This window comes from Furipterus horrens, unplaced genomic scaffold (assembly GCF_987537825.1).
Source record: "Furipterus horrens unplaced genomic scaffold, mFurHor1.1.pri manual_scaffold_2, whole genome shotgun sequence".
In the NCBI taxonomy this organism is placed as follows: Eukaryota; Metazoa; Chordata; class Mammalia; order Chiroptera; family Furipteridae; genus Furipterus; species Furipterus horrens.
In genome coordinates, this window is record NW_028327172.1 from 192642447 (window position 1) to 192668990 (window position 26544).

Here is a 26544-nt window from a genome sequence, read left to right on the forward strand (position 1 = left end):
AATTAACCCTGAACGATTGCTGGAGGCAAAAACGACAAAACTGCAGCTGTCCTACTTTGGGCACATCATGAGAAGGCAGGGTTCTTTGGAAAAGACAGTAATGCTGGAAAAAATAGAAGGCAGCAGGAAAAGAGGAAGCCCAGCTAGGAGATGAATTGACTGCATAAAAGAAGCCAGAGTCATGAGTCTACAGGAGCTGAGCAGGGCTGCTGAGGACAGGACGTTGCGGGCATCGGTTAGTCATAGGATCTCCGGGAGTTGGAGCTGACTCAATGGCACATAAGAACAACAACAATAGAGCTTTGGTTTGATCAGAGGGTTCTTGGAGCTGCTGGATGACTTGACAGTGGGTCTTTTTTGTCCCTGTTCTCAAATGTCATCCTTCCTTTCCAGTTATTCCCTTGTTTCATTACATATCACCGTTTTTCCCATGCTCTGTGTCTGTAGCATGGCAATAGTCCTTCTCAAGTGGGCTCTGGACATATCTATCTATGGAATCCTCCTGACTGTTGGCACTAAACTTGGAAGACTGTCATCTGTTTCCTCTGTTAACAAATCTCTCTCTTTTTTTTTTCCAGCAGATATATGGAGTGATCATTCATTTCAGACCGACCCGGATTTGCCTCCTGGCTGGAAAAGAATCAACGACGTTGCGGGGACCTATTATTGGCACATACCAACAGGCACGACTCAATGGGAACGCCCTGTCTCCATCCCAGCAGATCTTCAGGGCTCTAGGAAAGGGTCACTTAGTTCTATAACGCCATCTCCCACCCCGGAGAATGAGGTAAAATGGAATGTCTTTTTAACAACTTAGTAGAGTGGGTGTAACTCATAATATCTCTTTAGATTCATTGCTTCTGCCCCAACAGGTCATCAAGGTAAGCTTTTGATTATCATGCATGTTGCATTTGAAACTTCATAATGCCACCTCTTAGTAAATAGGGTTAATACCATCTTTCAGGGATGTTTTCATTCTTGAATGGTTTTTGATCTCTTGAAACACTAGAAAGAGGGGCTGAATAATGAAAAGTGGTTAAGATTCCCCAGGGCCCACGAAGGCAATATTTTACTCTGTAGGTGCCATTGCATGGTGCTGACTCCATAAAATATTTACACACAGAAGAATATCTCTTGGCCAGACGTCTTATAATTACTGCGTATCTTATTATCCTTGGGTTCATTTGATTGCATGGAGAGGATGTCTGTAAGAATAACCCTTGAGAGCCCTTAAATGCTTAATTTCTACTTGTAAAAAGAATCTGTTTATTTAGCATAAGTGACATTATTTTAGAAATAATGAGCAGTATAAATGCCTGCTGTCCCTGTGGAAGAAATTTGAATGTTTAAACGAAGAATTGAGGCATTAAAAAATTCCTCTGTGATATTTATTAATTTAAAGAGTCCTGCAGTGAAGCTTTGTGAATCCTGATAACGAAATAGTCAAGAGAATTACTTTTGGAAAAGGTCATGGTTAAATAAGGGCTTTTTTTTTTTTTTTCTTTTGAGAAAAGTGATTTGATCGCTGACACCAAGACATTGCTGCCTTTTTCTGACCACAGCCTTTTGTTCTTTTAACAGCCCATTTTCCTTTAGTTTGGGAACATGGATAACATTTGAACTGCATCTCTTACCTGCAAAGCTCCTCTATATATAATATTTACAACTATTATCACCCTTCCTGTAGGAAATAAGAAAAAGACTCTTCGTTACCTACATCTTTGGTTATTTACTGCTCTCCTCTGGGACGCAGGAAAGCCTACACTCCAGCCACATCCGGCTGTGCCTGGGCTTCAGCCCCTCACTCACCCAGCCTGGGCCTCTCATTCTCCATCTTCCAAGCGCAGGGCCGGGGCGAGCTGTATCCTCCCCGGTAGACAAGGGCTGTGGTTTTCGGGTACTTTCTCCCAGATCATCAGGCACATGCTTCGGTTCCACTGAACCACATAAGACTTTTTTGTTTATTACTGGGGGATTTTGATAATATTTTATTGAAGCATCATATTCCTTCTCTTTGAGCAAATTCCACTCAGTCATTTATTCATCTTGTGCTAGGCGCACTGAGGGATTAACATGAACCTGCACAGCTCTGGTGCTCAAAGAGCTTGGCACGAAGTGGAGTCCTCTTCCTATCCCAGCCCAGGTGCATCTTGGCATTTCTCCCTGGGCACAGAGTGGCCTCCCAGAATGGGAGCCAGCCGGGAGGCAGCCTGTGCTCTCACGGAGGCACAGATTTCCTCTCTCTTTCTTACCTGTACATCTTGGCTGTTGGGCTTCATTCCCCTGTTGTGACCCTTCCACCAGCTTCACCCATGAGAAGTGCCCTACAACCAGAGAATGCCAGGGTGGGAAGGGATCTTCTGACCAAGTATCCACAGATGAGAAACAGGGAAACTGAGGCATAGAGAGGTCAGTGATTAGCAGCAACACTGGGTGTAGAGCTCAGACGTCCTGAATTCTCCTGAATTCTAGGCCAGAGTTCTTCTCACTCCTCTTCCTTGGCTTTGGGGTTTCAGCCTGCTCCGCTTCCGTATTGTCCCAGAGATGGGGAGGTTAGAGTAACTCTGAGATCCTGGTTCTGGTTCTGGTCAGTGAATCTCTCACCCTCCTTGGGAGAAATGAAGTGCTTTTTAAAACTTACCTGCTGGGCCAGGGTTTCCTGTGATGGAGTTCAGGAGGGCATCCCAAGCTTTCTGTGGCTCCGATTTTTATTTCTTTGATGACTATGGTAGACTTTCATTTCCATGGTTTGGGGAGAAGGCAGCCCCAGTGGGCAGCTGGCCCAGAAAACAGTGTCAGGTAGCAGAGTCCACCTCTAATCCCTGAGCCTCTTTCTGATGCCCCCTTTTGCCTATTCTTCCCCCTCTCCGTGCCTACTTCCTCCCTCACATCCACTGGCCAGGGGCCCTTCCCATGGCCCTCCCTCCCTGCCTCCTCTCCTAGAGTTCACCGTTTTCCTCACACAACCCCAGCGCTCACCTCCCAGCTGCCATTTATGACTTACTGTGACTTTCAGGGTATTTTCATAAATGCCATCTCATTTGTTCCTTCAAGATTCTTCATGAGGCAGACAAGAGCGCTGTTACGTTCCCTATTTAAGAAAAGAGATAACTTTTAAAAAAAAGAAAAGAAAAGAGATAACTGAGGTTCAGTTATTTGCGCAGCCATGCAGCTGGTTCTCTGACTCCAGACCCTCCCGTGCTCTGCCCAGGAATATGTGAATTTACAGCTGGCTCTTGGTTCCATTCCTGTCTTTCATTGCTAACCATGCCATTGTCTTTTAACAAAGTCTTATCCTTCCAGGGGACTTGGTTAATGGATGTGTAGTTTTTGAAATTTCAGAGAGAGAGAGAGTGACTCATATCCAGCACTTTTAATAGATGACTGAGATCAGTATTCTTCAGATCAACCTTTCCATTGTTTGCTTCATACACGTTTTTCCCATACATAAGGCCATCCATTACGTCAAAGAACCAAGCAGATTTAAAAGGCAATAAATTAAATTCATAGGGACAAAGGAATAAGCAGGTAGAGAGAAGTGGAAGCGGGGGAAGTATTGGCGAAAAGACCCAGCGTGCCACATAACCAGGGGGGCAGATGCTACGGTGGAGAGTGAATCAGCGGCACTGAGGATAATCAAGTGGCTGCAGGGCCCGGCTCATGCCTGTCACCGCCCCCACATAAAGCCCTTTGCACCTGGTACTGTAGTTGCTGTTCTCTCTTTACATTTGACAACACCGAGGCACAGAGAGGTGAGGGAGCTTATCCAGGACCACACACCTAGTCAATGGTGCGGTCGAACTCCAGTGGAGGTCTATTGACCCCCACCCCTCCCGCAAGCTTCACTCTGCTGTCTATCAGGAGGCTTGGAGAGGCTGGAATCTCTTCACCTCACCCCAAGGGAGGGCTGTGTCATATGGAGAGCCTTCTAGAAAATGACTTATCTAGATCACATTGTCTCAGGTGCTAATAACAGTTAAGGAGTAATGATTATTTCTCTGACATCCTTTCTAAGGTCCCCAAAGAGAAACTATTTCAACTAATTTGGAAACACGAGAGAAACCAAAATGTTAAGGGAGAGAAGAAACTTGTAATATGTTGTGTTAGAAATGCATATTTTATTCAGCTTTCCTCAGAGCTGTCTTTAAAAAAAAAAATCAAATAAGTGCCAAATCTGTTGACTAAGCTTTACAAAAGTTTAGGACTGAAGGCTTCCTTACAGTTTGACAATTTTACATAGCACATTCCAGAGTTTACTGGGGAAGTGTTAAGCACAGTGGATAATGTTTCCTCCTCACATGCCGGCAGTATTTTTGAAAGTTTATAAACTGGCAGTTGCGGTTGAAATTTGGCCTGTGAGCATCTCCCCCCAATCCATTGATTTGTTCCAAATTACTTAGATGTTGAAATTTAGCAGAGGGAGCCACACAAAATATTTTATGAATAACGATTAACCCATAGGCAAGTCTTCCTTTATAATCTTCCCAACTGAAGGTGTTTCTCAGTTCCTTAAGAGAATATGGAGGAGGAAGTAGGTTTTTGTGTGAGTCGTAGAATTGCTTTTGAAGGTCTCAGAAGAGAAATATGGAAGAGGAAAGCTCTGGGTAGTCAAGGCTATAGAATTGAATTCCGTGAATGGGTTCGCCCTCCCACGGCTTCTGCTTCTGTCCTGTGGTCATGAAGCGTGCCGTGCTCCAGGGGCTGCGTCAGTCACCGGGCACACTGTCTCTGAGGAGCTAAGGCCCCGGGGCTCTCCCAGGGCTGGGCATAATCGCCATAGTCAGTGCTGCAGCCTGGGCAGGGTCAAGGCAAGCCCCAGGAGAACATGTCTCCAGCTATAACTCTGGCGCCAGAACATCACTCCCCTGTGCTTCCTGAGAGATTATCCATTGGGAGATCATTGCCCATGGAAGATGGTCTCTGTTCTTCCTTAAACCCCTTCTTCCCTGTCTCTGTCTGTGTCTTTGCCCCACTGGCCTTATTCTCTCTCATTGTCTTTCTGTCTCTTTTTTAATCTCTCATTCCCAACCTCCAGGCTGCAGACTGGGGCGGCTGCAGACTTTCTGTAGAACCAACCAAAGAAGCTCTGTCAGGTTGTTGGTTTTTTTAAAAAAAGAAACTGTATTAGCTAAAATATTCTATTCTCTCCTCTTAATTAAAAAAAAAATTAGATGAATAGAATATGTAGTTTTTTAAATTTAAAAACAAACTGTTTTTGTATTCCATTGACTTTAATTATAAAAAAGAAAATTATGGTCACTTATGGGAAAGAAAAAAATTTTTAATTAATATTTTTAAATATAGAAGGGAAAAAGGGTCTTTGACCTAATGGTAACATAAATGTTAGTTTCCATTTTTCCTTACTTGATTTTTGTGTGAAAGGGTTTCTTTAGGAGTGCCCATGTTATTTTAAGTTTTTGCAATAAGACCTTTGTTTATTTAAATCTGTAAATGGTGATTGTTGGCGATTTGCCAGCTGACTCGGGTGTTCAAAGCATGAGAGCTAGATTCATGTCATTTTAGAAGTATAATCAACTTTTACTCTACAGGGACCCTTTCATCCAAAGAGTAAATACATTAAAATTTTTAAACCACACACTTACAGAGAACTTTTTATTAAATGCTGAAAGTTTTTCTGAATACTTGTTTTTAAAAATACTCTTCTTTCACCCTCTCCAATTCCAAGAGTGTCTCTTGAGTATCGTTAGCAATTTCAGATTTCTTTTGTCAGACATTCACCCTCAAAAAAATTTTTCTCCACAAAAACACAATTACCTTATCTTTCTAAGTCATTATTTCATATTCTTTTTCAAATTTGACATAAATGAAAACCCAGTATTGCTCATTTGTAAACCATGATGATGATCTGGGGCTTAATAGGATTATTTTCTCTTTTAAAAAGAAACTTTAGCTTAAAATTTTATTTTCTACTTGATTCCCCTACAATGGTGACTCTAAATTTGTTTTAGTAACTGGCCCCTCTGAAACTTTGAGAAAAATTGGGGATCATCTCTCCAGGAAAACACACATGCACAAACCCCATACTCATTCCGGGGGGCTCACAGGTGTCCTCGGCTAACCCATGACTACTCTCCTACATTATTAATTCTCTCCTCAGCTAAAACTGAGCTCCACTTTTGGGGATGGGGTAGAAGAGAGGTGATGGGCTGGGCAGCCTTCATATTCTCTTATTCAATAAAAGAGGTTATTTTAAAAAGTAAATACAGTGGTCTAAGTTCTAATTTATTTTGAAAAACTGCAGTTCAGGTGCCTCGTCCACAAAAGAAAGCAACAAGGAATCAACTGTGCAGAGCAGATAATGGGTAGAAACTTGCAATGACGTTGCCCTCATAGAGTCCTGTAGAGTTAGATAAATGCATCTTTCAGCACATGGGATATTTGAACTTAGCCTCTTCTGCTTTGAGTGGTTTTAAAAATTATATAACTTACCCAGCAAGGCTATCATTTAAAATTGAAGGGAAAATAAAGAGCTTCACAGACAAGAAAAAGCTAAAGGAGTTTGTTAAAACCAAACCAGTACTGCCACAAATGTTAAAGGGCTTGCTTTAAGAAGATGAAGAAGAAAAAGAAAAAATAACAGAGGAAAATAGTTAAAAAATAAAATGGCAATAAATACGTATCTATCAATAATCACTTTAAATGTAAATGGTTTAAATGCTCCAACCAAAAGACATAGGGTAGCAGAATGGATAGGAAAACAAGACCCATATATATGCCTCCAAGAGACCCTCCTCAGATAGAAAGATACACACAGACTACAAGTAAAGGGATGGAAAAAGATATTTCATACAAATGGAAAGGGAAAAAAGGCTGGGGTAGCAGTACTTATATCTGACAAAATAGACTTTAAAACCAAGGATATAGTAAGAGACAAAGAACGACACTACATAATGATAAAGGGAACAATCCAATAAGAGGCTATAACCCTAGTAAACATTTACACACCCAAATAGGAGCACCTAAGTAATGTAAAGAAAATATTGATACACATAAATGGAGAGATTGGCAGAAATACAGGCATAGCAGGGGATTTTAACACCCCATTGACTTCCATAGGTAGATGTTCCAGACAAAATCAACAAGGAGGCAGCAGCTTTAAACAACACACTAGATCAAATGGATTTAGTTGATATCTTCAGAGCATATCACCCCAAGCAGCAGAATATACATACTGTTCAAGTGCACATGGAACATTTTTTAGGATAGACCACATGTTAGGACACAAAACAAGTCTCAAAAAAATGCAAGAAGATTGAACTCATATCAAGCATCTTCTCTGACTACAATGCGATGAAACTAGAAATCAATCACAAGAGCACTGAAAAACATACAAAGACATGTTATCAAACAATGAATGGGTCAACAGTGAGATCAAGGAAGAAATCTAACAATACCTTGAAACAAATGAAAATAAGAATACAACAACCCAAAATTTGTGGGACACTGGGAAAACAATCCTAAGAGAAAAATTTGTAGCATTATAGGCCTATCACATACACAAAAAAGAGAAAGCTTAAATAAACAATCTAACTTTACACTTAAAGGAACTTGAAAAACAACAAACAAAGCCCAAAGTGAGTAGAAGGAAGGAAATAATAAAAATTAGAGCAGACATAAATGAAATAGAGTCTAAAAAAAAAAAAAGATATAAAAGATCTTTGAGAAGATAAACAAGATTGACAAAACTATAACCAGACTTATCAACAAAAAAAAGAGAAAGGACCCAAATAAGTAAAATCAGAAACGAAAGAGGAGAAATAACAACTGACAGACACCAAAGAAATACAAAGGATTATAAGAAAATATTATGAACAACTGTATGCAAAAAAAACTGGACAATCTGGACAAAATGGATAAATTCCTAGAAACATGCAATCTTCCAAAGCTAAATCAGGAAGACGCAGAGAATCTAAATAGAGATTACACCTAGTGAAACTGAAGCAGTAACAAAAAAGCTCCCAACAAAAGCCCTGGACCAGATGGCTTCACAGGTGAATTTTACCAAACATTCCAAGAAAAACTAACAGCTCTCTTTCTCAAACTATTTCAAAAAATTCAAGAGGAGGAAAGGCTCCCAAACTCACTTTATTATGCCAGCATTATCCTTATTCCAAAACCATATAAAGACATTACAAAAAAAAGAAAACTATAGGCCACTATCCCTGATGAACATAGATGCTAAAAGCCTCAACAAAATATTAGCAAACCAAATACGGAAATGCATTAACAGTTCATACACCATGATCAAGTGGGATTTATTCCAGGAATGCAAGTTTGGTACAACATTCACAAATCAATAAATGTGATTCACCACATAAACAAAATGAAGGATAAAAACCACATGATCATATCGATAGATGCAGAAAAAGCATTTGATAAAATCCAGCACCCATTTATAACAAAAACTCTCAGCAACATGGGAATAGAGGGAACACCTAAACATAATAAAGGCCATATATGACTACCCACTGCCAACATCATACTCAACAGGCAAAAACTACAAGCCTTCCCCTTAAGATCAGAAACAAGACAGGGATGTCCACTTTCACCTCTCCTATTTAATGTAGTACTGGAAGTCCTATCCATAGCAATCAGACCAGAAGAAGAAATCAAAGGCATCCAAATTGGAAATGAAGAAGTAAAACTGTCTTTATTTGCAGATGACAGAATACTGTACAAAGAGAACCTTAAAGATTCCACTAAGAAACAACTAGAATTGATAAATGAATGCAGCAAGGTAGCAGAATATAAAATTAATATCCAGTAATCAGTTGCATTTTTATATGCTAATAACAAGCTGACAAAAATGGAAATTAAGAAAACAATCCCATTTACAATTGCTTCAAAAAGAATAAAATACCTAGGAATAAATCTAACCAAGGATGTAAAAGACCTATACTTGGAAAATTATAAGACACTGAAGAAAGAAATGAAGATACATATAAGTGAAGCACATACCATGTTCATGTATAGGAAGAATTAACATCTTTAAAATGTCCATACTACCCAAAACAATCTATGGATTCAATGTAATTCCTATCAAGATTCCAATGACATATTCTACAGAAATAGAATAAATATTTTAAAAATGTATATGGAACTGCTAAAGGCCCCACATAGCAACTGCTATCCTGAGAAGAACAAAGTTGGAAGAATCGTGCTACCTAATATCAAACTATACCATAAGTCCATAATCATCAAAACAGCATGGTACTGGCATAAAAACAGCCACACAAATCAATGCAACAGAATAGAGAGCCCAGAAATAAACCCACATCTTTATAGTCAATTAATACTCAACAGAGGAAGCAAGCACATACACTGGGCTAAAGATCGTTTATTCAATAAATGGTATTGGGAAAAGTGGACAGAAACATGCAGAACTAGATCACCTTCTTACACCACACGCAAGAATAAATTCAAAATGGATCAATGACTTAAATGTTAGACCCGAAACCATAAAAATCCTAGAAGAAAACATAGGTAGTAAAATCTAGGACACTGCTTGTAGCAATAATTTTATCTGATGTATCTCCTCAGGCAAAGGAAACAAGAAAAACATAAACTAATAGAACTACATCAAACTAAAAAGTTTTTGCACAGCAAAGGAAACCATCAACAAAATAAAAAGACAACCCAAGGAATGGGAGAACATATTCACCAATACATTTGATAAGGGGTAAATATCCAAATTTTATAAAGAACTTATGAAACTCAACACCAAAAAAAAACTAGTCATTAAAAGATGGGCAAAGGATCTGAAAAGACACTTCTCCAAAGGGGGCCAATAGACATATAGAAAGATGCTCAATGTCACTAATCATCAGAGAGATGCTAATTAAAACCACAGTGAAATCTCATCTCACCCCTGTCAGAATGGCTACCATCAATAAATCAACAAACAAGTGCTGGTGAAGATGTGGAGAAAGGGGAACCCTTTTGCACTGTTGGTGGGAATACAGACAGATTGGTGCAGCCACTATGGAAAGCAGTATGGAGATACTTCGAAACATTAATAATGGGTCTGTCTTTTGATCCAGTGATCTCACTTCTGGAAATATATCTGAAGGAACCCAAAACATTAATTCGAAAGAACATAAGCACCCCTATGTTCATTGCAGTGTTACTTACAATTGCCAAGATATGGAAGCAGCCCAGCGTCCATCAGTAGATGAGTGGATAAAACAACTATGGAACATTTACACAACGGAATACTACTTTGCCATAAAAAAGAAGAAAATTTTACCCTTTGCAACAGAATGGATAGGCCTGAGAGTATTAAGCTAAGTGAAACAGTCCAGTCAGAGAAAGACAAATACCATATGATTTCACTCATATGTGGAATCCAATCAAACTGAACTAACAAGGAAAATGGAGTCAGACTCATAGATGGAGAGCAGATGACAGCTATCGGTGGGGGGAGGGTAGAGGGGGAAGGGATCAAAAAAAACAGAAAAGGACTCATGGACATGGACCACAGTGTGGTGTATGCAGGGGAGAAGGGAGTGTAAGGGGGATACATGGTAATGGAAAAAATACAATAAAAATGAAATTTTAAAAAAGAGAAAAATTGTATTAATGTTGTGAGCAAAACTTATAGGACATGTTTCCTTCTCTTTTTCAAAGAACTTTAGTTGAGGAGTTTCCTCTGTTCATTTATTATCTGAGAAAAGAGATTTGCCCACCATGTCAGTGCAACAAGTTCATAAGGATGTCCCTGGCTTTTATTAGCATTATGTCCCCAAATCTTAAATGAAAACATGTTTGAATATTCACTCAAGCTACTGGAAAATTTTAAAAATTTCCTTCTTCTTTTTTTTAAATTTCCTTCTTGACCAAGATAATTGGAAGTTGTTGTTTTGATTCGAACATCTGTTGTAAGAGTTCTACCAACAAGGCTAGGCTTCAGCTTTGTTCTATAATTTTGTTTAGTGATCAAATATTAATTTGTGAAGAGGCTGTGTGTCAGAGAGCTAGAGCTTTTTATAAATTAGAGGAACTTACATTCGCTTGTTCAGGGCTATGTTTTGGTTGGTCATATCTCAGCAAGGGGATGATGTCAGGCTGTGTTCCTTACTTTCTCTCCCCTTCTTTGTCCTTTTTTTTTTTTTTTTTTTTCTTTCTTTTAAATGAAAATAATTTGACCCCTCAGCTTTTTACGCTTTTAACCATGGACATGCCTCAGTTTCCAAACCAGCACATTGACAAAGATCTGCAATTCCACCCCTTCCTCCAGAAAACAGTTCTGTTTCGTTAATGGGAGAGGAAAAAATTCCTGTGGAATTGGGTGTGTTAAGCATTAATATTTGGAAGCATTTTGGTTTGCCTGTAAGAGCACATTAAGAAAATAACTTCTCTGTCTGCTGATAATGTTTAGCCCTTTATTCTGGTAAATAAAGTCCCAGCTCTATGCTCCTGCCAGGTCTTTAGGTGACCGTCTAGATCTAGAGATTGAGCCTACAAGTTGCTGTTAGAGTGAATTTGTTTCCTAACCCATTCTGTGAATATCAATGCTAACAACACTGTCGTGTTTTTTTTTTTTTCTTTTTTCCTTTCCTTTTCTTTTCTTCTTCTTCTTCTTCTTTTCTTTTTTTTAATCAATGTGCTTTTTTCCTGTGTGATTAACTCTGTGTCTAGAAACAGCCATGGAGTGATTTTGCTGTTCTGAATGGGGGAAAGATTAATAGTGACATTTGGAAGGCAAGTATATTGTCAGCTTTGAGATCATTTAATATGTTGTTCTCTTTGCATGGCTGTGGCTGTACCTTTTCCTTTGTGAATATCATGTGTGCTGCAGGGATGGAGTGATGGGGCTTCTTGCTAGGGATGTCCCGCTTACACACATGGGGCTGTTTTTTGACGTCTCCCGCTGTGAATGAGTTCAAGCCGGGTGCCCCAAGTTGCCTGTTTGTCTTGTGAGCAGCACCTTGCATCAGTGAGCAGCCCTTGCATGCCTTTCTCTGCCTAAGCTCACGCGCACCCTGCCTCCGGCCAGGAGGCTCTTCCTCCTCCTCATATTTGCAGCCCCATCATCAGTCCTCCCCCAGTCTCCACTAACAGGCATCTCTTTTCCCCCAGGATTTGCATGCAGCCACGGTTAACCCGGACCCCAGTCTAAAAGAGTTTGAAGGAGCAACGCTACGCTACGCATCTTTGAAACTCAGGTAGGGCAATGGAAGGACCAGCCACGATGTATGGTTTTTTGCCACCAGAATTTGCAGTAGAATTCTAAGTCCCATTTTCTGTTTTGTTTTGTTTTTATTTTGTTTTGTTTTTTCTTTTCTAGAAATGCCCCACATGCTGATGATGACGATTCTTGTAGTATCAACAGTGACCCAGAAGCCAAGGTTTGTAAAAACGTGCTTTCAGCAACTCGATTATAGTCTCACATCAAAGTAATGACTTTGGATAATGGCCCAGTTTTCCAAACCATCACCCCAGAGCCACTTATTAAGTCATTATCACTCGATCCGCTCTCTTTTCTAATCTCCCCAACACTTCAAGTAAATCCCTAGACCAAGTTAGCTTTGGGAGGATTTCTGTGATCATCATGACTCTGCCTGCGTCTCAGTACATCAGTTCTTTGCACAATATAATGAGTTAAAATTATTGTATGACTGGGTGGGCTTCAGAAGCCTTTCAAGGTAAACCAGGTTCTGCCTTGCAGAGCTGAACAGGTGGAACGAGGCCCCTCACACGTGCCTCCTCCAGGGCGGCCTCACACCTAGGCATAAACACTGGCATGTTTTGTGATGGAAAGTGAGAGTGAACTTTTGCCTTCAGACTTCTGGTGGGGTGCCAGCAGGACCAGCGTTATGGGCATGGGTCATGTGTTGAACAGGACCCTGTGCTGAAAGACAGAGCCCCAGGCCTGGGGATTAGTGCAATGCAGTCGCCATCTTGAAATTCTTAGTGATTTTGTCTTTGACTTTGTGTGTTATTAAGGGAAGCCCAGGGGGGCATTGGAGCATACATCAGGGGGCAGAGCCTTAGCTTATGCACAGTCCTGCCACCTCCCTACCCCTGTTCCCACCGAGCGACCTCTGTTGCCTTCCACCACTGTAGGGGACAAGGTGTGAGCACAGGGAGAGTTGGTGTTGGGCACAGAGCTCCATGGAGTCTCAGGAAGGGTCAAAGTGTCCTGTCCCTCCCAGGGTGCTTAGTGGGTGACTCAGTGGGGGTGAAGCCTACTTAACTCTCAGTCTAGGTACCCACCATGTCCTGGCACAGATGTTGCAATAAACTTGAGGGACATATTTCTGCTTTGAGTTGGGAAGTGGCGGTGAGTGAGTTCATGGGAAAGGGGGAATTCCTGGCTCAGTTTCCCCAGCCCTGGCCAGGGCACAATGTATAGGTTCTGCACCTGGTGAGGACATGGGGGGGGGTGCAACAGATGATGACCTGCGGCGTGGGCAGGACCCATGGGCACCTGCGATGGTCTGTACTCGCCCTACAAGTATTCACGTGCCCAAGGGGTCATGACATTGAATAACCAGAAGAAAATGAAAAGTTACATGTGTTAATACTTCTGTAGCACTTTTTCCTGCTCCTTTGAACAAGGGGCCCTGCATTTTTGTTTTGCATATTTCATTTTTATTTGCAAATTATGAAACTGGTGCTAGATATTTTTTTCTGAATCTCAAAGAAGATCTGTGTCTATGAATAAAAGGTTCCCTTAGCAGTCATTACACCTTGCAGGTTCAAAACCTGGACGTCATCCTCTGTCAGAAACTGTCGAATCACCATCGGTTCTGTAAGACTCAGGGCTCATGGGTGACATCTCCACTCCTCCTAGTCTGCTCAGCTTTATGCCAGCACAGCCTGATTGCATGGAGGCTGAGCAAGAGCCCCCAGCAGTGTTTTGAGCAGGCCTGGGCCTGCAGCCAGCATGCTGGCCTTTAAGAGATTTTATGGCACAGGAGGGATGCGGGAGAATAGGAAGGTGGGATGGGAATAATTTGCTTTGCTACCAGGTGCTTTACACGGGCTATCAGCACAGGCTTGAGAGGTGGGGTGAGCGGCAGCAGTATCTTTCTCGCTCTTCAGGGCTGGGCAGTGATGTCTTATCCATGTGGAACTGATGAGAGAGGGAAGAGAGGGAATAGAGATGGAATTGGTACCAGAAACGGAGGCCTGGTTGAAGTACCACTGAAGGCGGTGCTTTCTGTCTTTCCCTCCTGTTGCACGGCTTACTGAATTCTTTACCTGCCACCTTTCTGTGGCCAACACGTCTATTCCCACACTTGTTGTGAATTGTTCATATTGATAAGGAGGTTCAGCTTTGCCATAAGTTACTGAAGTTGTATTTAGTTCTGAACAGCAAGTACATGTATTGTATTATTCATTGTCTATCTGACTTTGTTCCATAAACGATATGAGAAGACTTATGAGAATGAACACTTTCTTGAAAAGGCACGGAAAATATTTGCAATGAAGGGTGAATGACATGAATCTCTGTAAGGGCAACTCAGAATCTTGAAGAGACCTCTGCAAAGTACACTTGCTTCTAACTACCCCACCCATCCTAGGTGTGAAGGTCCCTATGCTATAGAAAGTCAGTGTCGTTTTGAGGACCCCAAGCATATTAGGAAAGAAAAAGGGTTTCCAAATCTTACTTTATATGAATCACACTATGCATAAGACAAAGCACCCCAGTCCCTTATGGAATGGAATGGTTTTCTAGTGCCCCATTATAAAATAATTGTAATAATGAATATTTATTGAGTGCCAATTTTTTGCCAGGCATGATTATGAAGTCTTTATTTTTATTGCGTTTCATCCTCATAAAAACATATTGGGCCAAGTATCATTATTTCAGTATGCAGATTAGGAAACTGAGGCATAGCAAGTTCATCAGCTAATAAACAGTAGAGTCAGGATATGAATGTGGGCCATTTGGCCCTAGAACCTACGCTCATGAGACTGTCTAGAGCCTCTCATGGCACACATAAACTAATTACTAAAATTCTGCAACACATCAAAAAATATATTTTTTGCCAATCTGACAAAAAAAATAGGTATGATTTTGATTCATTCACACTGGACAGCTATTGTTATGTTAGCTGTTGTCTTTTTTTTTTTTTTAATCTGACAGTCTAAGGGAAAAGAGGCCAGTGCCCCTGACTATTGCATGTTTGAAAAATCTTGAGGCACACCAGTTTAAAAATCACTAGCCTAGAGAAAAGTCTCACTTGTAGCTTGATTTAGGCGCCCCCAGCAAATAATGTGATCAGTGTTCACAACAAATTCCAGATGTTTATAGATAAAGAGAAATCTGGGTAATATCAGTTGGTATTTCATAGCATTAGTCGTCAGAGCCGAAGGACAAACATGCAAGCAAAACTCAGTTCCAGTCAGCGGGTGCAGGAGGTTGCAGGTCTGACATGAGGCGGAGATGAACTTGAGACTCTAGACGTGCAACGGATGCAGTTTTTTTTCCAACCCTCCCTCAGCAGTATAATTTCAACTAGTCTCATGATAAACGCGAGGCCCGCGATAGTGGCAAACCCCGGGTTGGGGCGGAGTAATCTGCGTTGCTGGTGATCAGCAGATCCACAGGCTTTGGCACCACCACGCAGGTGGAGGCGCTGATGTCCCTCTGTGGACGCTGAGGGGTCGCGTGCGTCTCCCCACGTTGCTGGTTGTGCTGCCCCTCAGGGAATCGCGCCCGGTGCAGCCCCATAAGAAAGCCAAGATGTCCTTTCCGAATTATATCTACTTCAAAATCCAACAGTGCTAAATACAGTTTTGGTTGTTTCTTTTACAAATTTTTAAGAAGCCAGTCAGTTTAGACCTGATTTTAATGAAGCCACTTTGGAAGAGCCCCCTCCCCCACTGTCCCATCTATCTCTTAGTCACTCCTCAACTATCTAATGCTGCCCCGGGCACTGAAGAGGAGACAGATGCCAAGAAAACTGGGATTTTCCAAATGTTCAGGTTCTGTAGAAGTTAAGTAACTTCTTTAGATAAACATTTACATTTTTCAGTCTGCTATGGATTAGGAAACTGAGTGCTCACGCTCCAATAGGCAGAAAGTATCTTGTCTTTAGAAGAAAAATAATTTAATTTCATGTACCATGAAATTCTAAATATAGTCCCTGAGGAGTGATTAGTAATAAGGTTATTATAGAAAATGTCTTCCTTATTCTCTAAATGAGATTTACATGCAAAAAAATAAAAAATAAAAACTATTTTTAGACTATCAGGATGTGGATACTTGGAGTCCTCTCCAGCCACTCTGGGCATCTTGGTAACTGTTAGTTCAGTGAAACCTCTAAATAGCAATGGCAGCATAACATGACCATCTCCCCCCAGCACCCTCTCTCCCTCCCTCCCTCCCTCCCCTTCTTCCCTCCACCTGCCAAAGAGCAAAGTATTTTTATAAATCTGAAAGTGTTCTTCAAGCCTACCTAATTTTTTTTTTAATCTTCACCCAAGGACTTATGTTTATTGATTTGAGAGAGAGGAAGGAAGAGAGAGAAACATCGATCAGTTACCTCCCGCACGCGCCCCGACCCAGGATCAAACCCACAATCTAGGTACATGCCCTAACCGGAATCAAACCCCTTACCTTTTGGTGTACGGGACAACGCTCCAACCAACTGAGCAACCCGGCCAGGGCGAGTCTACCTAATTTTTATACAATAAATATTTTTGTAGATAATAGCAACATATGTAAGTTTATGCATAATTCTGAGCTCTTTGTTTTAACTTTGAAAAAGATAAATAAAAATTTTATTGAAGTGTGGCAAAGATTCAGTTCCCTTATACCCTTCACCTAGCTTTCCCTAATAACATCTTTATACTGTTGACACAATTGTCAAAACTAAGAAGTTAATATTAGTTCAGTTAGTTATTAACTAAACTTTGGACTTTATATACATATTCCCTTTTTTTTTCTTTTTCTTTTTTTCTTTTTGCTAATATCCTTCTGTTCGGTGACCCAGTGTAGGATACTACATTGCGTATAATGAGCTCTTTAAAAATTATTTCACATATTCCTTTCTACAATACTCAGATTTGCCGTTCTTAATTCCATTCTAATAATAGCCCATGTAATTTATAACATCATAGTGCATCTAGGCACCCACGGCAAACAGTCTCCAGTGCTACAGAACAGGTCTACAACTTCATAAAAATAGGTGACTTTTTTTTCTTTTAAATTATTGCTTTGGTATAGGTTGCTAAAACTGATATTACCAGGTCAAAGCAAATACTTTATTCTGCTTTTTACCATTTTTTTTTTCACATGTCTTCTTTTCTGTTCCAGGATCTAATTCAGTGTACCACATTGTGTTTCATCCCTATGCGTTTTTAAATTCAAAACCTTATTATTATAATCTTAAATACTTTTTGCACTCATTATTTTTCTTTGTCTAGTTTTGTCATTTTTTTTCATCTGAGACTTTAAAAAATTTGTGTATTTAAGCCTTTTGTAAATACTTGCCTCTCATGCTCAATTTGTCAAAAAGGCAACTTCTTGCCGTATTCGGGTGACCAGGTAGCTTGTGTTTATAGATTCCCATTATTTTACAGTCTCTCCCCTGTTGCTCCTCCTACTTAAATACCTTAAAATTCGAATTTATCTCTATAACACTTTCCATTTCTCGTGGCAAGTGGTATATTGCTGGCCAAATGCTTGGTTAGATTTATCAACACAGAAATAAAGTCTTATAGTTAAATTGCAGAAAACTTCATGCTTTGAAAAATATGTACTAGTTTCTTAGAGTTCTTTCCCATCCTTTGTGTCACTAGGCTGACTTCCGTAAAGGAGATCTTCTGCCACCTTGTGGACAATATTGAAAACTACATCTTTAAAGAAATTGGCAAAAGCTACATTTCATTTGGAATCATTGGATTGCTTATAGCTGAAAAAGTGACCATAGAGATTATCTAATGGGCCTCCTTTATAGGTGAAACAAGTGAGTCACAGAAAATTTGAGTAAATAACTCCTAGGGTCACACAGTTAATAGTGGAGATGGCATTCAAAAGTGGGTCTCCTGGGTCTCCTCTCAGTGAATAACATCAGTTTCAGGATATTTGTGGAAAGAGGTTTTTAGAACTTCATTTGGAACACTGGTCTTTGAAATCTGTAATAAAGGAACTGGATAAGGAAGATTGTATTATCCCAAGCATGACATTTTCTGGGTTTCAGCTTCCTTATCTGTAAAGGGAAGGTGTCATCATCTCAGAACTCACTTCTGGTTCTGAGCAATTTTAAGGTGCCGAACGGAATGCAGCAGTTAGGATCCATGGTATCTGGTGATGACATTGTTCAGCCTGATCTCTTGTCAAATCTGGAGAAGGAAAGGAAGAGTCATTTGCTCTGGAGTTCTCTCTAGGGCTGGCACAGGTACTTGCATGCAATTTCCCTGCAAACACAAGGCATCATGCTTATTTCCCCCGTGTTATAGGTGAGGAACGGATGCTTTGAACAGATTAAATAATTTTTTTCCTCACACAGCTAGTGGACCTGGTGGAACTGGGAGTCGTACTCAGATGCATTTCACTCCAAAGCCCGCGAAAGTGCCATGCCCAGCCACTCCCAATCGTTGCTTCCCTAAGCGTTAAGGTATTTCTGGCTCCCTGCGAATTTGGGTGGAGGTAGCAGAGATGTTGGAAGCAGGCGTGGTGAGGGAACTGGAGCGTCACCTCGTCACTTCCTGAGGACAGACTCCACCACTCTTTTCACCGTCACCCAGGCTCACATGGCCCGGTCCTCTGCAGTTGCTTTCAGACTTTCCTGGGCCCATTGACACCTCCAGTTGTTCTGGGTCAGGATGAAGGACCACGTTTCTACTCAGCTCTCAGGGCATGCTGGTGCTGCCGGTCTACTCGACTACTAAACTACGTGTTCAGCAGTAACACTGACAAGCTTGAAACCTGATGAATGAGGCATCATTTTCATGCATCTTCTGACGGCACGTACACATAGTCTGTGTACACCAGCCTTCCAGTTCCTTCATGGCTGTTTGCCATCAGTTCTCAGCTGCTCATGGATTTTTATCCAGATACTGTATTTTGTGAAAGTTTGCTTTTCTCCTTATTCTTTTGTTGTAGCCTGCCCCAGATGGAAGAAAAGGGGAAGGAGGTGATACAGGTCAGTCGGTTAGTAGGTTCGGTAGAGGAACGTTCTGAAATGAATGGTGAATAAACATGAGACTCTTAATATATTCATCTGTGAGCTTTATATGTGCCCTCCCTTGGTTCTATTAGCATAGACTTTCATGAAGTAATTATATTAGCAGCTACGGACTAGATTAGTACTAACAGATAAACAGGAAGGGGTAGGGAATATCTTTTCTCATTCAGATTTATTTCTGGTCCGTGTAGCAAATTCATTATCATTACTTAGCATTTATATGGGATTTTATGTCTGCATATAGTTCTTATAATTGATTTTTACTCACGTGGCTTGCTACGGAAGATTGGCTGTCCACCACATCTGCTTGCTGTGGTCATGTCCTTTCACGACAACATGCACAGCACGGTGTCCTACAACGGCGCAACCTCTGAGGCCTTCCCAGTCAGCAGCGGAGTAAAGCAGGGCTGCGTCCTCGCGCCTACGCTGTTCGGAATCTTCTTCTCCATGCTCCTCCAATACGCCTTTAAGGACTGCAGCGAGGGTGTCTTCATTCACACCAGATCCGATGGCAAGCTCTACAACCTGGCCCGTCTACGAGCCAAGACCAAAGTCAAAGAGGTGCTCATCCGTGAGATGCTCTTCGCCGACGACGCAGCTTTGACATCACACTCCGAAGAGGGACTCCAGCAGCTAGTCACTTGCCTTTCCCACGCATGCAAGGAGTTCGGACTAGCCATCAGCCTGACGAAGACGAATGTTATGGCTCAAGGCACGGGGACTCCCCCATGCATCACCATCGACGGATACACCCTGGAGGTTGTCAACGACTTCACTTACCTCGGGTCCACCATCTCGAGCTCTCTGTCAGTCGACTTGGAGGTCAACCGGAGAATCGCCAGGGCAGCCACAGTTATGGCCAGACTGAACCGGCGAGCGTGGAACAATTCCAGCCTCACTGAGAAAACCAGACTGCGCATCTACCAAGCCTGCGTACTCAGCACTCTCCTCTATGGCAGCGAGACGTGGACCACCTACGCAAGGCACGAAAGGAAACTCAACAGCTTCCACATGAGGTGCCTGCGACGCATCCTGCATGTCGCCTGGCAGGATAAGGTCCCCAACACCGAGGTGCTGAAGCGAGCCAATATGAGCAGTTTGCATGCAGTTCTTAGCGAGAGACGCCTCAGGTGGCTCGGCCATGTCAAAAGAATGGATGCAGGCCGTATCCCCAAAGACCTCCTCTACGGCGAGCTAGCAGAAGGCAAGAGGATGACAGGGCACCCAAAACTGCGGTTCAAAGACATCTGCAAAAAGGACATGACACAATGCTCCATCAATCTCAACACATGGGAAGTTCAAGCAGACGACCGCCTAGCCTGGAGGCTCGCGGTCAGGCAAGGTACGTCACGCGCGGAGGCTGCGCGCAATGAGGAGGCGGCCCAGAAAAGATCGAGGCGGAAGCAGCGTCAGCAGCAGCAACAACAGCCATCTGCCTTCACCTGTACCAAGTGCGGCAGGGATTGTCACTCCCGAATCGGACTGCACAGCCATTCTCGGCGGTGCAGATAGACTCTCAAGAAGCTACGCCATCGTCTCTCGAGACGGACGGCTGCCGACGACGACTCACGTGGCACAAGTTTTTTTCTTTCAGAAGTCCTTGTCTGTGTGAGAAGTTTGGATTTGATTTCTGTTGTAGATTAGTTAAGAGCATCAACAACGTTTATTGAATGTCTAATGCCAAAGGAGAGGCTGTATGATATAATGGTCAAGAGCATGAACTCTGGACCCAGACTGCATGCGTTCAAAGCCAGGCTCTGTGGCATCCTATCCTGATAAGTTACCCAGCCTTGGGCAAGTTTCCTTATCTATAAGATATTAATTAGACTGGCTGGTTTCTAAGGCTTCTTCCTGCTCGCAAAATTTTTGATTCTGGGATTCTACTACGAAAGAAAAGGCAAAGCACAGGCTGGGGTCCAGGGCTCAGCTAGTGAGGCCACATCTCTCTCTGGATCTGAACCTTGGTTCCCTTGTGTAGTTGGCTGATGGGTGGACTAGACGACCTGGCAGGCCTCCAGTTTCCTCATCTGCAATGAGGATGATAATAGTATGCACCTCACAGGACTACTCTAAACATTGAATGAGTTGATATATTGTAAACATAAGATATGTGTCAAGTGCTTCAAACTGTCCCTGGCACATAATAAGCATTCTTTATGCATTAGCCATTATTATTATTATTCCCATTACAAAGAGGAATAGATATGTCCCCTGCTCCAAGGGGCAGACAGCAAACAGGCACATTCGCTGCTTTGTGTAAATGAATGCTCTGCTCAGCTCTCGTGTCAGGGATGGGGCATCCCCCTGGCTGGGAGTGAGGGGTGACTCATGTGCTTTTGCAGAAGGGGATGATGCCTAAGCTTATGAGTGTACTTACATTGCAGCAGAAATGAGTGATTCCCCGCTTTCTGTAAGTGTAAGCGCAGAAGATTTTAAAATAATGTTTTATGTAAATTTGTGCTCATTTTCAGCAGATGCTTTTAGGAACAGATCTATTAAGATAAGGCCCATTATTATTTGTCCAATACTGCAGATAGCATTGTGGCTGTTACCTAATTCTCTGTACTATCTAACACCAGAACAACCATAGCTTAAAACAAGCCTATATTTTGCTCATGATTTTGTGGAATTTGGGAAGGGTTCCGCCACGCAGTTCCTTTCTGATCCACATGGGGGCACCTGGGGCTGGAGGATTCACATCTACATTCAAGATGGGTTCCTCACCCATGTCCCAGAGGGTCAGTGCTCCTTGGCCTCTCTCAGGGCCTCCCCATGTGGCTTGGGCTTCTCACAGTGCTGGTCTCTGGGTAAGGAGGTGTACTTCTCACATGGTGTCTGGCTTCCAAGAAGCAGGAAGCTGAAGCCACCAGGTGAGACAAGGCTATCTCTGGAACTGGCACCACATCAATTTGGCCATATCCTGTCGATCAGAGAAGCCACAACCCAGACCAAGCATGGAGACGTGGACTCCATACCTTGAGGGAAAGTGGCAGGGTCGCATTGTAGAGAGCACACGGGATGGACGGCGTTACTGTGGCTATCTTTGGTACATGCAGTCTGTGACAAATGTCATGCCTGCATTTCAGTCATTCAACAAAAATATCTTTAGTGAAAAACGTGGTTATGAACACAGTTGAATCAAGAAACCAAAGCACAGAGCCAGTGACAAACATACCAGTCCTGGAAGAATGCAGTCCGTCCTCTTGTGCGTGGCTTTTAGGTTCACATTCACAAAGAGAAAATAAGGATCGTCTCCTTCAAGCCTTAGGAGAAGTCTCAGGTGAGCAGGACCCGCAGCCAGGCTTCCTGACCCTGGGCCGCTTGGTTCCCCAGGGAGCAGAGCTCACACTCGCTGCCTCTTGCACACTGAACCATTCGTTGACCTTGGGTGCTCGCTCGTGTCCTCACTCAGAGGGCAGCTTTTATGTTTGTAAAAACTGATTCCCTCCACTTATTTGCCAACAAGCCAAACACAATGCTGTGTTCCTGGCAGCCCCACGGCTTCCTTTCCCATATTACCTTCTGGTCGCGACCCTCGCCTGAATGAGCAGTCGAGGAATTGGCAGCTGTGTGAGCCCCGAGTTTTGAAGGGTGCTGTTGAAACACCCTGTTGTCCAACTGCTGGCCGCTGCGCCCTGTGGTGGCAGATGCCTGAAAAGGCTCATTAAGGGAGGCAGACGCCCCTCTTCCCGGAAGGAAGGCCGCAGGAAATGGGTGAGATGACGGGCAGCAGTCAGCAGCAGTGGTAGAGACGGGCATCCTAAGAAGGCCAGAGCGGCAGGTGCATGGATCTGGCCCCATGGGATCCCAGCAGAGAATTCTGGGCTGTGCGGAGTTCCTGGACAGGGCGGCCTCAGGCAGAAGCAGCAGGGGTGCATCCCCTTGTCACGGCTGGCTCCTCCAGGAAGGGCCAACTGGCCAAGACCTGGGGACCCTGAAGCTGGCCTTCCAGGACTGCCTGGAAAATTGCCAACAGATACACAGCTTTATTCTCTGGGGGCTGTTGACTGAGAACTTAATACCAGCACCAGTATTGAGGTAGTAAGGCAAACATGTCTTATTTCTTTGTCATTAATAGAATTTGTAGAGAAATGGTGGCTCGTCCTACAGGACTACTAGAATAGTTCCAATGCTGCACCTGCTAGCTAAGCCACACACAGCATCGCCTCCCAGCGAGGACTGCTACTTAAAATCCCATCCAAGGTCAGAGCCTGAGTTCCTCCTCTGCTCCTGGCTGTGCTGCTTGTAAGGAGATCATGTTAGTAGTCAGGCCTCCATATTTTTAGTCCCTCAACTGATACCAAGAGTGGCAGCTCTCGACACTTGTCAATAACGGATTCAGCAGCCATTCACTCAGCACATATTTACTCAACAGTGATTACATGCAAGGTGGTATGAGGCCAGTCACACTGGAGAGGGGAGCAAAATCAAATAACAGGGCAGAGAAGATGGTCATCTCATTTCAGAACAACAGCTACAGTATTACAGGAATGGCAGAAGGAAGCGGTAACTTGCGGCTGTCCAGGGAATTGCAGTCATTCCATGTTGAAGGCAGAGTTAGATCAGTCCACAAAGCAATAACAGTAATACTGTAACTGGCAGCCTAACCGTCTGTCCGTGGAGGCACGCATAAAGGAAATGTGCGATAACAGAAGTCTTCCTTTTCTGGTACCCAAGGTTGAAGCCCAGGGTGATCTCTCAGGCTGCAGAGTCCTGGCTGAAAAGATTGAGGCTTTAGTCACCAAAGGCTTCATACTAGCTTTTAAAAAAAGAAAAGAAAGAAAGAAGCCTTACTCCAAAGTTCTCTGTGCATATTGACTTTGAAGTTCTCCTATTTTGCAAGAAACTGTCCATTGCTACTCTCCCCAGTGTCTGCAGTGATTTTGAGTGAGTTACAGAAACGGCCCAAAAGTGAGGGTAGCAGCCTCTGGCCTGCTGCCTTTGCCAGCATTAGCGCGCTCTTATGTCCAAGAGATAAGATAGCTGATAAATAACATAGCACCTACAAAACATTTTCTCAAAAATCTGTTTTAAAAAAATATATATTAAAAAGTTGACACAGGAAGCTGAGAGATTGCCCAGTGGCCCACTGCAAATGCTGGGATTGCGTCACCTGCGGAACATTGCTGCAGTTCTTTGGGGACCTTCCTCTGTGACAGAGAAGTCTGCAGACACGCGTGTGGCGGTGCTGGGTCACCGTAGCGGGTGCAGGGGTGGGCTAGCCGTAGCAGTCCCCTTTCCCACCAGAGCACGCTGTGTGGTCTGGCCAGCACGGGGCACCCCACGTGGTTAATGAGTGAAGACGTGCAAATAGATCTTATTTTGTGTCCTCTTCTATGTGCTCACATGCACTGATATGCTGCCATCCTCTCCTTCAAGATGTAAAGGTTCTTCCCAAAACACTTCAGAAAGTGGGATGGTCGAGGCTCTAATGCATTGCCGTGTGGGAAGTTTCACAGAGACTGCCTTTTGCGGCCAGAATTATAACCTAAAGAGAAAAAAAGCCAGTGACTCTGGCGTGGCCATCTCCATTGAGACAGGAGGTTCACTGGGCACAATAAACTCGTCATACTGTTTTCAAGCTTTGCCCCAGGGATAAAAAGTCCAGGCACATGCCCCTGGTAGAGGGTTGTCTTGTTTTAATATATTTTTTCCTTAAGAAGTTCACTGTTACCGTTCTCCAAATTTTCCTCGTAATTTCAAAACCCCCACCTTTTTTCTTGATAGCATATGTAGAAGGACAACTTTTGATTGACATTTGCCCACAGTCAAATAATTCAAGATACCCTCTTCCTTCTTCTCTGAGAAAATAAATATAACTTTATAATATGATGTCATCGTCGGCAGCCGTCCGTCTCGAGAGACAATGGTGTAGCTTCTTAAGAGTCTATCTGCACCGCCGAGAATGGCTGTGCAGTCCGACTCGGGAGTGACACGGTATCTGTCTCCTCCCGTGTTGAATCGACATCTTGCGATGACGCTGGAGTGTCCTCTCCAGTGAAGCTGAAGCTACAGAGCCTGGGCAGGGTGATATGGAGGGTCTGCTGTTGCCCAAGCAGCAGACGCCCCCTCTCTTCTCAGCTGAAGGGTCCAAGGAAAAGACGGAGTCAATACAGCTTGGCTTCAGGTGCGCCACAGGAGTTGCCGGTGTTGACTACAATATAAATTTATAATAATTTTATAATTCATAGGACTCATGCCGCTTTGATTTGTGTTGGTGATTTTTGTTTGGATATTCTGCATCTTATTAGAAGAAAAAAAAACTAACCAGCAGAGCTTAACTGCTGATGATGTACTTGGCACTTACCTAGGCACTATGAGACATGAAGAATACATATATGCAGGGATCTCTGATCTCAAGTGACTCCCAGGGGAGGCAATAGGGCATAGGGAAGGGGTGCTCTGTTGAAAATCAGGAGACCCCATGCCCACCCAACCTGCCACTCATAGGCTGGGAGACCTTGGGCACATGACTTCTCCTTGATGGACCTCATCGATCCAGCAAAGAGGACAAGAAAAGCTTTGCATTCAGCTCTGAAAACAAGGCTCAGAGGCTAATTGCGGAGCTGGAATTAATTCAGAGAATAGCAGAGCAGTAAGAGATGAGCTACTGAGTATCCTCCACAGGAGCTCAGGAAAAGGAGAGATGGGTTTTAGAATGAGGCTTCTCCTTGACCTTGAGCCAACAGTCTCTGGCCCAGGTCACTAGACCCACCTCAGGTCCACTCAGGGTGCATCTGTCTCACAGGTGGCAGTAATGAGCTCCGGTCACCTGGCTCCGCCCCTGCCTGGGAGCCCCGGCCTGGGCAGAAGTCTGCAGTGTAGCTATAGGCTGCGGACTGTATTTGCTGGGTAATACAACATTCTCTCTCCTTCCTTCGGATCCTTCCTAGCACATTCCCCTCACCCAGGGCTTCTCTCTGGGTCCTACTCTGCCCAGGTGTCCCTCGACTGGCTGCTCACTTCCTTCTGTCCCATTTCCATCTCAGGGCTCTGTGGCAGGATCCCATCTGCAGAGTCACTGCCGTTGGAGTTGTAGGAATGCATTATTGCCTTCCAACACTTTTTTTTTTTTTTTTTGGTTTTTCAATTACAGTTGTCCCTTTTTCTCCCAATTTCTCTCCCCCACCCAACCCACCCCATCTCCCGCAATCATATCCCTCCCCGTTGTCCATGTCCATAAGTCATTTATATACGTTCTTTGACTAAACCCTTCCCTTACTTATCCCCCTTCTCTCCCTCCCCTCTCCCCCCTATTGACTGCTATTCTGCTCTTTGTTCTATTTAGTTCTTTTGTTTGTGTTGTTCTTTAGTTTCCTGTATTAGGTGATATCATATGGTATTTTTCTTTCTTTGCCTGGCTTATTTCACTAAGCAAAAT

General features: G+C 43.0%; 1 protein-coding gene across 6 annotated transcripts in view; it reads left to right on the forward strand.

Annotated features, from left to right (window-relative positions):
• APBB2 (amyloid beta precursor protein binding family B member 2) overlaps positions 1-26544 on the forward strand; it is a 328286-nt gene that overhangs the window by 213303 nt on the left and 88439 nt on the right. For 2 of the 6 annotated variants that reach the window (XM_090266952.1, XM_090266954.1), the window contains exons 6-9: positions 579-787; positions 11659-11721; positions 12100-12185; positions 12308-12368. In XM_090266952.1, the coding sequence (XP_090123078.1) occupies positions 579-787; positions 11659-11721; positions 12100-12185; positions 12308-12368 (419 nt within the window). The remainder of the gene's footprint in view (positions 1-578; positions 788-11658; positions 11722-12099; positions 12186-12307; positions 12369-26544) is intronic. The other 4 variants (XM_090266956.1, XM_090266957.1, XM_090266953.1 and 1 more) reach the window with 3 other exon arrangements.